The sequence below is a fragment of the Camelina sativa genome, chromosome 16, assembly GCF_000633955.1.
Source record: "Camelina sativa cultivar DH55 chromosome 16, Cs, whole genome shotgun sequence".
Taxonomy (NCBI): Eukaryota; Viridiplantae; Streptophyta; class Magnoliopsida; order Brassicales; family Brassicaceae; genus Camelina; species Camelina sativa.
In genome coordinates, this window is record NC_025700.1 from 27326155 (window position 1) to 27337555 (window position 11401).

General features: G+C 37.7%; 2 protein-coding genes and 1 pseudogene across 12 annotated transcripts; 1 reads left to right on the forward strand and 2 right to left on the reverse strand.

The window, feature by feature from the left end:
- Positions 34-948, forward strand: LOC104752803. The gene is made up of 4 exons (XM_010475054.1): positions 34-171; positions 259-421; positions 510-603; positions 688-948. Exons 1-4 carry the CDS (start codon positions 112-114, stop codon positions 872-874), a joined length of 504 nt encoding a protein of 167 aa, XP_010473356.1. The 5' UTR covers positions 34-111; the 3' UTR covers positions 875-948.
- Positions 895-4873, reverse strand: LOC104752801 (annotated as a pseudogene).
- Positions 3826-10562, reverse strand: LOC104752800 (G-type lectin S-receptor-like serine/threonine-protein kinase At1g61490). Of its 11 annotated transcripts, XR_002035909.1 has the most exons (12): positions 10220-10555; positions 9691-10154; positions 7351-9477; positions 7110-7220; positions 6677-6828; positions 6391-6601; positions 6063-6300; positions 5811-5961; positions 5631-5716; positions 4959-5031; positions 4307-4356; positions 3826-3883 (listed from the first exon to the last, which is right to left on the reverse strand). XR_002035909.1 is itself a non-coding variant. In XM_010475053.2 (11 exons), exons 3-10 carry the CDS (start codon positions 8603-8605, stop codon positions 4974-4976), a joined length of 2262 nt encoding a protein of 753 aa, XP_010473355.1. In that variant the 5' UTR covers positions 8606-9477; positions 9691-10154; positions 10220-10555; the 3' UTR covers positions 4299-4356; positions 4959-4973. The 11 variants fall into 11 exon arrangements, 10 of the variants coding, with proteins under 10 accessions (XP_010473355.1, XP_010473354.1, XP_010473353.1 ...); XM_010475053.2 differs by lacking the exon at positions 3826-3883 and having other exon boundaries at positions 4299-4356; XM_010475052.2 differs by lacking the exons at positions 3826-3883; positions 4307-4356 and adding an exon at positions 4813-4901 and having other exon boundaries at positions 4983-5031; positions 10220-10556.

An 11401-nucleotide genomic window follows, 5' to 3' on the forward strand; every position in this document is an offset into this window, starting at 1 on the left:
GTAAGATATTTATTTTCCCCTAACTCTCTTAACTGACTTTGATTTTGAATTTTGAAAAGAAGCGGAAGCGATACAGATCTGAGAGCTGAGAGCTGAGAGCCGAGAGAGGAGATGGAGGATTCAGGTGCGATTCTATGTCAAATCTCCATTTTCAAGGAAATGCTTGATCAGGTTTTCACTCTTCCCCTTCATCTTCTTCTTCACTGGTTTGGTTTCTCGTCTTTTTGCTTAATTTTGAGCTGTGATTGAATGAAACAGGTCAATCGGGAGATCGAAGCAAACATTGTGGTGACGAGAGAGATCGAATCACAGATCGGAGCTTGTTCTGAGATGGAATCGAATCTTTCTCTCAAGGAAGCTGAGCTTACTAGATCGTTCCTCGCTTCTCAGTTCGAGATCAGCGGTTTAATCTCCGTTACAGGTTTCCTGAAATTTTCCTATTGATTTGAGTTTTGTTTTTTTTTTTTTTTTTTTTTTAATTCTCACATTATGTTTTGTTCTTTAAAAAGCCGATTCAAGAAACCATGTGAAGCTATTGGAGGATGAGATTTCTCGCCTGAGAACTGAGCACAGTGAGCTGATTACAAGGCTAACAGAGAAGCGGTGAAACATCGATTGCATTGTTCTTGATTTTGTCTATATATTTAGATTTAATAAGCATTGATATGGGAGTTTTTGGTACAACAGGGAAGAGTTTGTGAAGATGTGTTTTGGATTTCAGAGTGATAGTGAAGACACTGAATTAAGGAGTTTAGTTTCAGAGAAGGAGTTTCTAGAAAACGAAGTTCGGATGTTGGAGGAGAAAAACTTGGATGTGAAGAATTCGATTTTGGCTTACATGGAAGATGAAATGAAGAATCTATTATCTGATTAGTGTTTCTAGAATGATGGAAGTTTTAGCCATAGTAATTTTCTCTATTTACTTAATGAAATAGTCTTTTAACATCACATGATTTCTCACCGTCCTAGGATTACAGACTGTGTTATCTCATTGACAGTGATCAACCTCTTAGACGGTGATTCTTCATCCATTGTGTTCACTACAAATGTGGGTTGTTTTGGTGGTGGAAGATCTGATGTTGTGGTGAGCATAGACAGCAACTCAAGTGTATTGGGTCTGTCTGCAGTTTGGTGTTGGACACAGAGCAAACCTATCTGAACACATCTCTCAACTTCTACCGGGTGACATGAATCAGCAAGTGCTTGATCAAGAAGATCAACTCCTCCAGTTCCACACCAAGATTCCCACGCCTGTTGTTCAGTTTCAGATCTTTAAAAATATAAAAGCAAGAAACCGCAAGTGTGTGAAAACCTGAAGTCTAACTTACATATGCCATAAGATTTTTTCCTTCTTCGCCATAGCTGAACCTTGAGATCTTCTCTCCGCTGATGATTTCCAATAGCAGAACTCCGAAGCTGTAGATGTCTGACCTCTCAGAGAAACATCCCAGTCCATGCATACTCAGGAGCCATATATCCTCTGTGAAAACATTAAATAGTTTCACCCAAGATTAATATATGATTACAACTATGAATCTGGTTAAGCATGTTTTTGAAATTAGAGAGTCTTACAGAGTTCCTACAACCCTGCGAGTATTGTCCTGATATTCAGTTCCCTGATACATCCGAGCCAATCCAAAATCTGATATCTTTGGATTCATCTTCTCGTCCAGAAGAATGTTGCTAACTTTCAGATCTCGGTGAATTACCTTGAGGTGTGAGTCACGGTGGAGGTAGTGAATTCCACGAGCAATACCTTGAATGATATCAAATCTCTTTGGCCAGTCAATCTCAAGCTTTTTTCTTGAATCTAAGCAAACAATACAGCGTAAAAAACAATCAGATAAGACAGTTCCACGTAGACAAAAAGCTGCTGACAGTAAGGACTCACCAAAGAGAAAAGTATCAAGGCTTTTGTTCAACATGAACTCATAAATTAAGAGCTTCTCTTCTCCTTCAATGCAACATCCCAAAATCCGAACTAAGTTTTTATGTTGTAGTTTTGAGATGAGTACTATTTCATTCATGAACTCTTCTTTGCCCTGACCGGAGCTGCTAGAAAGCCGTTTTACAGCAATTTCTTTACCATCTTGCAGCTTTCCCTGAAACAGATTGCAGAAGGTCATCTGGAGAGAATAATCAAAGAATAGAAAAGAGCACAGCACAGAGGTTAAAAATTCTCTGACCTTATAAACCGGGCCAAATCCACCTTGTCCGAGTTTATTTGTGAGACTGAAATTATTGGTGGCAGTTTGAATGGCATTTATCTCAAAGAAATTTAAACCTGGGACATCTTGTGGTTTCAGATCATTCCTCCATGTATCTTGGGAAGCAGCATCTTTTGATATATTAGCTGAAACAAGAGTATCAAGAATGGATAATAAGGTCATCAGTGTGTTACCATTAGCAAGAAATTGAATACTGTAAATAAACAACAAGGGATCAATATAGAGATAACGAAGTCATCAATACGTTACCATTTTGTTTCACTCTGTATCTCCAGAAACCAAACGCAGCAGAAGCCATTATCACAAAAAGAGAAAGGCTCACAATACTAGCAGTAATGATCTTGTTACGCTCATTTCCAACTGAGGTTTATAAGACGAAAAGAAAAATAAACATTACGCCACGCTGCTACTAAAGAGAACAGTATCATTGGAGTGGAAGATAGAGCTCTTTCCTGTTATCTTTTAAGCCATACCTAGTTCAGAACGTGCAAGACGAATGGAAATAATTTCTCCTCCTGGAGATAACTGCACAGTGTCTATTAGGTCTTGGTTCCACATTAAGCACCCTATTCCATTGATATAAGCAAAAGCCAAGCAAGAACAATTCTGGAGGCAACTTTGCTGGCATTCTTCAGCGTCCAAAAAAGTTTCAAATTCATACAAGTCTGGAAGCTTTATGTTGGGAACAGTATGGAAACCGTTTGCATCCTTTCCAGTAGAGTTTCCTTGACAATGTAGTTCGGTACGCCTCTTACAACCATTAGTCCAATTTCCTCTTCTCCACTCCTCAGAGGATTTTGGTACAAACCCTTTGAAGCAATTACACTTCGGAGGTACTGACTCAACACAAAAACCAAAAGGTCCACACACACCGTACCTTTCACAATCATCGTCTGGAGCTTCAAAATCTAACTCCCAGTCAGTCTCACTCTGCTGATAAATCTTCAGTAAGCCCTCTGGTGTTATCATTATCCTTGAACGTCTGGAGTTTGTTTCTAGATAAGTGAAGGATGCAGACCCGTTTGTATCCTGCTGAACTCCGAATGGACTTGTATATGAATTATCCATTAGCGGTATACCGGTGAACCTTGTTTTAGCCCATGGACCGCTTCTCCAATAAGGATCTGAGCCTCTCATAATGAGCACCTGTGATGGTACTTGCGTTGTAATCTGAACCACAAAGTCACCAGGCGAAGGATCGTTTTCACTTTTCCAAGAAGTTAACACCCGTTTCTCACCTGTGGTGAGATTATACATCAAGGTTGAGAAAGGGAGCATAGTATCACCAAGATACTCAAAGCTTTCCCATAGAGTTCTTCCAGAAACATTGTCTATGACAACTAGATTTCCGTTGTCTGTAAGCTCTGCACGAGACCCATTAGTTGCAGAGATTTCTCCCATGGACCACACAACGCCATGTTTGCCGCTAAGTAACAGAAGACTTCCATTGCTGCTGACTGAGAGATTTGCAGTGGAGTCTGTAACAGGTTTTTCTCTATTAGCCACCCACACAACCACCTGAGGAATGATGCCCTTGAACCAGATGCCAACATACTGATTCTGAGAGTTATTAGGACTAAAGAACCCCAATTCATACACTCCATTAGGGGAGCTGAGAGTTTGTCCTATTGACAAAGGACGCTCTTTGGTTATCTCTGCATAGCTAAAACTTAAAAAGGTTATAAACAAGAGCAAAAAAACAAAGAACATGATCTTCTTAGCTCCCATATGTGTTTGTTTGTATCCACAAGAAATATTTTCTTGCAATCAATTTAAGGAACGAACATGTGAACAAGAGACTTGTTAAACTATTCTCAAGCAACATATAGACAATGTTGACCAGACTGCATTGATGTTCCAGAAAACTTAGTAATACATAACAAATCACCTAGAAGTCAAACCTTCTTGTTGACAAAAACGAAAAATAAAAGTCCAAACTTTTTTCTTGGCCTCACATACCAACGTTGAATATTTAACACTTGAAAGAATTGTCATTTACTCATTTTCACCGAGAACCAGTCAAAGGTAGGCATCTATATTCTGCATCAATACAAAAGATGAGATTTTTTCAGCTTGACCTGTGCTTAAAATGATGTGTTGGTAACGTGTCCTTGCCCAGCTCCAGAACCTGTGAATGGTACATAAACGTTCAGTAATCAGATCTTTCTTTGGTACCAAAAACAGCTCTCTTGAACCAGGACTAGAGCTGTAATCAGATCTTTATTTGGTACCCATTTGCTATATACATAATCCGCTACTTTATCTGATATTGCAGGGTGCAGACACCCAGATGATCTAATCAGCTTTGAAACCTAACACCTCTTTCAGGCATTTTACCGAACAGTTTATGAGCATGATTCTCGTTGAGTCCTTAAGAAAAAACTATATTCTTAAGTTAACAAGAACCTAAGTCACAAAAACAAATCTACACTCTGCAATCAGTCAGATGACGAGAATATGAGTCAATCAGATTCTTCAACACGACTTTAAGAAAACAAACAAAACAAAGTCAGCCAATAAAAAAAAAAAAAAAAAAAAAAAAAAAAAAAAAAAAACTCAATACTTTGTGGACTTTCAACGAAGATGTCCAATCAACATTGATCTCACATAGTAACATTGTAATTTTCATGTTAGCTTTTGGCCCAAAACCAGTCAAAGATAGGCACCTAAACTCTGCATCAATCAAAAAGATGAGAATTTTCAAGACTGTTAAAGAATCCAATACGTTACCCAATTAATCACATGTCAGTTGACCTCAGATTGTGTAGTTTCCATGTCGTTTCCAGCTCTTTCAGTCCAGAACCTGCGAAAGATAAACATCTTAGATCATATGTCAACACAGTTTAAATTTTCTTAAACTGCAGACTATGAATAGTCTCATGTTAAATCTCGTTCAGACATTTCAACGAACACACCAATGCATACCCAAAACGTTCAGAGGTTCGACCCTACTGTCCCCAAACCCAACTCAAACAACATTGGCGTGTCTCACTGTCACCAGAGAGAAGACGAAAGGTTGCATACCCAACACGTTTAACCAATACTCTGGGAGTCTACGCTACAGAGTAGTACTCAAACTCTCATCAATACAGATACGACTAATTTTTAAGCATAATAACTTATATGAAGTAAGTTTGAATAATTAATAAATGAAAAAGTTGATCACTTCAACAAATTGTTGATTGCATCGTTTCTTAACGCCCAAGGATCACAGATTGGGTCATGTCATTGACAGTGGTCAAATCCTTAGACACGGATTCATTATCTCTGGGGTGCAATGCAAATGTGGGTTGTTTTGGTGATGGAAGAACAGATGTTGTGGAGAGCATAGACAGCAACTCAAGTGTGTTGGGTCTGTCTGAAGGTTGGTGTTGAACACAGAGCAGCCCAATCTGGACGCACCTTTCAACTTCAGACGGGTGACATGTATTAGCAACACTTTGGTCCAAAAGATCAACTCCTTTGGTTTGACACCAAGATTCCCATGCCTGTTTTTTTTTAGTTTCATATCTCAAGAGTATCAGAAAAAGAACCTCTTTAAAAATACTTGTAATTGTACCAAAACCTTAAGAATTAACTTACATATGCAAGAAGTGTTTTTCCTTCTTCACCATAGCTGAACCGTGAGATCTTCTCCCCGCTGATGATTTCTAACAGTAGAACTCCAAAGCTATAGATGTCTGATTTCTCAGAGAATACTCCAGTCCATGCATACTCAGGAGACATGTATCCTCTGTTCAAAAATCAAATAGTATCATATCACCCAGTTTAATATTTGACTAACATGACAATGAATGAATCTTGTCAAGCATGTTATTAAAGACAGGCTCTTACAGAGTTCCTACAACCCTGCGAGTATTGTCCTGATATTGGGTTCCCTGATACATACGAGCCAATCCAAAATCTGATATCTTGGGATTCATTCTCTCGTCCAGAAGAATGTTGCTGACCTTCAGGTCTCGGTGAATTACCTTGAGGCGTGAGTCACGATGGAGATAGAGAAGTCCACGGGCAATACCTTGAATGATTTCAAATCTCTTTGGCCAATCAAGCTCGAGCCTTCTTCTTGTATCTAAGCAACAATACCGTGTAGAAGAAATCAGATAAGAAGTTCCACATTGAGAGAAAAAGCTGCTAAATAGACGTGCCAGAAGTGACTCACCAAAGATAAAAGTATCTAGGCTTTTGTTCAACATAAACTCATAAATCAGTAGCTTCTCTTCTCCTTCGATGCAGCATCCCAAAACCCGGACTAAGTTTCTATGTTGGAGTTTTGAGATGAGTACTATTTCATTCATGAATTCCTCCTTGCCCTGTCCAGAGCTGCTAGAAAGCCGTTTTACTGCGATTTCTTTCCCATCTTGCATTTTTCCCTGAAACATGTTGCACATGTCATCTCAAGAAAATAGAGAAATGAGAAGAACAAAGACGATGTAAAGGTTTCTGACCTTGTAAACCGAACCAAATCCACCTTGTCCGAGTTTGTTTGATAGACTGAAATTATTGGTGGCATTTTGAATGGTATTTATGTCATAGAACACTAAACCTGAGACATCTTGTAGTGTCAGATCATTCCTCCATGCATGCTTTGATATATGAGCTGAAATTTGAGCAAGAATTCGTGTGTTAGTGCTGAACATCTTTTGAAGCATATTCAGATATTTTGAAACAAGCCAAAACCAAGATAACCAAAAAGAACACATGCTGAATGTAAAAACATAACTGAGTGCATCGATTTAGTGTAGGTTTTCATTGTGAAAAAATCTGTTTTTCGATTTTTAGTTGTCGATATATTACACCCTACAATCGTTTTGTTGGCAAGCAAATAGATAAACAAACAACAACAAACGATGGAGGGATAGAAAGATCGTCAGTGTGTACCATTATGTTTCACTCTGTATCTCCAGAAACCAAACGCAGCAGAAGCCAATATCACAAAAAGAGAAAAGCTCAAAACACTAGCAACAATGGTTTTCTTGAACTTATTCACACCTGATACAAAATAACAAAAACCAATTAAAGAATAAGCCATGCTGCTACCAAATAGAACACTATTAATGGAGTTGAAGATAAAAATGTAAAATTGATTAAGTAGCTCTTTCGTGTTATCATTAAGCCATACCTAGTTCTGAACGTGCAAGGCGAATGGAAAGAATTTCACCTCCTGCAGAAAATTTCACTGCGTCCATGAGATCCTGGTTCCACAATAAGCACCCTATTCCATGGATATAAGCAAAAGCCAAGCAGGAACAATTGTGCAGGCAACTTTGGTAGCATTCTTCTGCATCCACAGAACTTGCGTATTCGTAAAAGTCTGGAAGCTTTATGTTGGCAACAGGATGGAAAACGTTTACATCTTTTCCAGTAAATCTTCCTTGACAATATAGTTCAGTACGCCTCACACAACCACCACTCCAGTTTCCTCTTTCCCACTCCTCAGTGGAATGAGGAACAAAGCCTTTAAAGCATTCACACTTTAAAGGTACTGACATAACACACAACCCAAATGGTCCACATACACCGTAAAGATCGCATGAATTGGCTGGAGCCTTGTAACTTAATTCCCAATCTGTTCCATTATGCCGAAACCTCTTCATTGATCCCTCTGATGTTAAGACTATACGTGAAAGTTTGAAGTTTCTATCAACATAAGTAAAGAATCCTGAACCATTTGCATCATGCTGAAGGTTGAATGGACTTGTGTATGTGTCATCCATTAGCGGTATACCTGTGAACCTTGTTTTAGCCCATGGACCGGTTCTATAGTAAGGTGACAGGCCTCTCGTAATAAGCAACTGTGATGGCACTTGTGGTGTAATCTGACCTACAAATTCGCCAGGCGATGGATTGGTGGAACTTTTCCAAGAACTCAACACCCGCTTCTCACCGCTGGCGAGATTATACATGAGGGCCGAGAAAGGGAGCAGAGTATCACCAAGATGCTCAAAGCTTTCCCATACAGTTTTTCCTGAAACATTTTCTATGACAACTAGATTTCCGTTGTCTCTAAGCTCTGCACGACAGCCGTTCGATGCAAAAACTTCTCCCGTTGACCACACAACGTCATGTTTGCCATTAGATAACACAAGGCTTCCATTGCTGCTGATAGCGAGATTTGCAGTGGAGTCTGTAACAGGCTTTTCTCTATTTGCCACCCACACAACCACCTGCGGAATGATGCCCTTGAACCATATTCCGACATACTGATTTTGCGAATTATTAGGACTGAAGAACCCCAATTCATAAACTCCATTAGAGGAGCTGAGAGTTTGTCCTACTGACAAAGGACTTTCTGTCGTTATTCCTGCATTAGTAAAACTTAAAAGGATGGTAAAGAAGAGTAAATAAGCAAAGAACACGGTCCTCTTCTTCCCCATGTGTCTCCAAGAACTATCTTCTTCAGATAAATTTAACAAACAATGTATTCTTTAGTTAACAAGAAAGTAGGTCACTAAACCAAAGTCAGGGACTTGTGAGGACTATAATAAAGCGCCTAAAAACAATGTTGACCACACCACAGTTATGTTTCCAAATTCTCCATTACTTCATTCACAATTAACTTATACCTTCTATAATAATAACAATAATAATAATTTTGATTTTTATGTTTGCCAGTTTTCAACGGAGGAGTTTAACCTTTTAACCCCAATCAACCATTTAAGTTGACCCTAGAACCAATGAAGATAGACATGCGATGAAAATATGAGTCAGTCAGATTTTTCAGCATTAGTTTAAGAGGTGAAGGTGAGAAAGTAAACCAGGACAAGCAAAACTCAGGGACTTGTAAGAACTGTACTCTGGGACAGATAAGCAATGTTGACCACAAGAGATGAGCATAAATAAGGTCAGCAATATAGAGTCTTCACATATTGACTGATTCAAAGCTGCAATTCCTCTGCAAAAACAGTGGTTTTATAAAGTTATTGGAACCAACTAAAAATACCAAATGGGGCAATTAGAGTTGCCTTTCAGGTTCCTATATTGAAACGTGACATTGCTATCTTTAAACTCCGTCCTACCTGAAACTTTATCTAACAATACCAAAGAAATTTCAAGACTTGTGTAATTTCCACGAAGAGGTCCAAACTTTAGTTTTCACCCAATCAACATTTGAAACATAGAACATTTGAACCGGTCAAAAAGATACATTAAACAAAAAGATGAGAATTTTTAGCCTGACTTGAAGAATCACAGCCGATTGAAATATTGTGTAGTTTCCATGTCCTTACCACCTCTTTGAGTCCAGAATCTGAAAAAGATAAACATCCACACTCAGGTGATTACATGAATAAATCCAGTGATGAGGATATTAATTAATCAATCAAATCCTTCTTATTGGTTTCTGAAGTTGTTGTATTTAATCTTACAACACAGTTTAAAATGTTAACCAGATTGACACTTCACTTCACATCAACAAGTTCTTAAACTGTAGACTATGTTAAATCTCGTTCAAGCATTTTACCGAACACTTGCAGTGCATGACTCTAATAGTAATACCCCCAAAATCGAGACCGAGATACTACTCATGGAAGGATGGCGGAATCCAACTCCCAAAATCTGGGCTTAAGTGCTTCTCCCTCAAATTTAACATAAGTTGTGAGACCACATACACATTGGAACCGGTTGAAGAAACCCCACAGGTCGAGGACCAGTGAAGTAGGTTGAAGGACCCAATGACTCGTCACCGTGGAACACCAAACGGATATAAGGCGGAAGTTGAGTTGATAGCCAAGCAGGAAGCAGATCCAGACGATACGGGGATAGAATGGAGCGACGAGTATCAGCATAAGAGACTTGAGAGTGAATTGTTTTTATTGGCTAGAAGAAAAAACTTGAGGAAGCAGGCCAGAGAGCTCAATTCATAAACACCATTAGAGGAGCTGAGAGTTTGTTGTCCTATTGACAAGGGACTCTCTGTGGTTATCCCTGCATAGCTAAAACTTAGAAGCATGGTAAACAAGAGCATGGTAAAGAGGAGCAAACAAGCAAACCTCGTCATCCCGTGCACTCCCAAGAAACAATCTTCTTCAGATTAGTGGAATAACAGAACATGTATGCTAGTGAAATTATCCAGAAAACAAAATCAACTACTTAATCTAAACAATGTTGACCACAGCTGCGCCCATCTTTCAAGATTCTGCATTAATTTATGTTATTAACGTTCTTAAAACCTTGTTAAACTAATCTTTAATACTTGTGCTTACCAGTTGGACCAAAATAATTGAATCTTAAAATTCCAACCTACCGAATAAAGTAATCAACCGTGCAAAACCTCATATTGAAACATCTCTGGTTGGTAACAGCAGGTTAATTGTGACTTTAACATGACTGTTACTTTTATTGTATGTTTTTCATAAAAATATAAGTTATGCTAAAAATAAATTTATGTGGCAATATAATGAATTTTTTTAAAAAAAATACAAAAATTCATAAAAATGAATAGATAAATATTTTCAACAAATTAATATAAAGATATGACATAATTGATTATGTGTATAATGGTTGTTGATGCAAAAAAAAATTATGAAAAATAGATCTCAAAATAACAGAAATAAAAATTCTATTTTTAGTGAAGTATAATATATTTGTGATATATTATACATAGATTGAAAAAGAATGTTTCAATCATCATGGAAAATAAGAAAGAGAAAAATTAACTACAATTTATTATTATTTATTTTTTTACAGCCAAAAAAGCCTCACATTTGTGACTTTAAAAATTTGTACATACAAACTTAAAAAATGGGCAGTTAGACTTTTATGGCTGTTAAAAATAATAAAGCAAAAAAAGCATGATTGGTAAAATTTTGGCTTTTAAGATTTTAAATTAATTTTAAAATCTTTAAAGTCTCTCCCAACAATCAGACTTTCATGTCTTTGTTTAAACTCGTGAAGGGACACAACACAACGAATGAAAGATAGTCATCAACACTATGAGAACCAATCAAAATATGAGAATTTTGAAACCCCTTTACCTTTCGTAATAGGTATGAACCAAGAACTCCAAACCTTTTACCCAATCAACCACGCAGAATTGACCAGAATCAATTTAAAAGATGCAAATGAGATTCGTCATCTCGTGTGTAAGCTTAAACACTGAGATGTAAGACCTCAAATGAGATATGGACCAAAGACCAATTGTTTATATATATAAAAAAAAAAAAAAAAAAAAA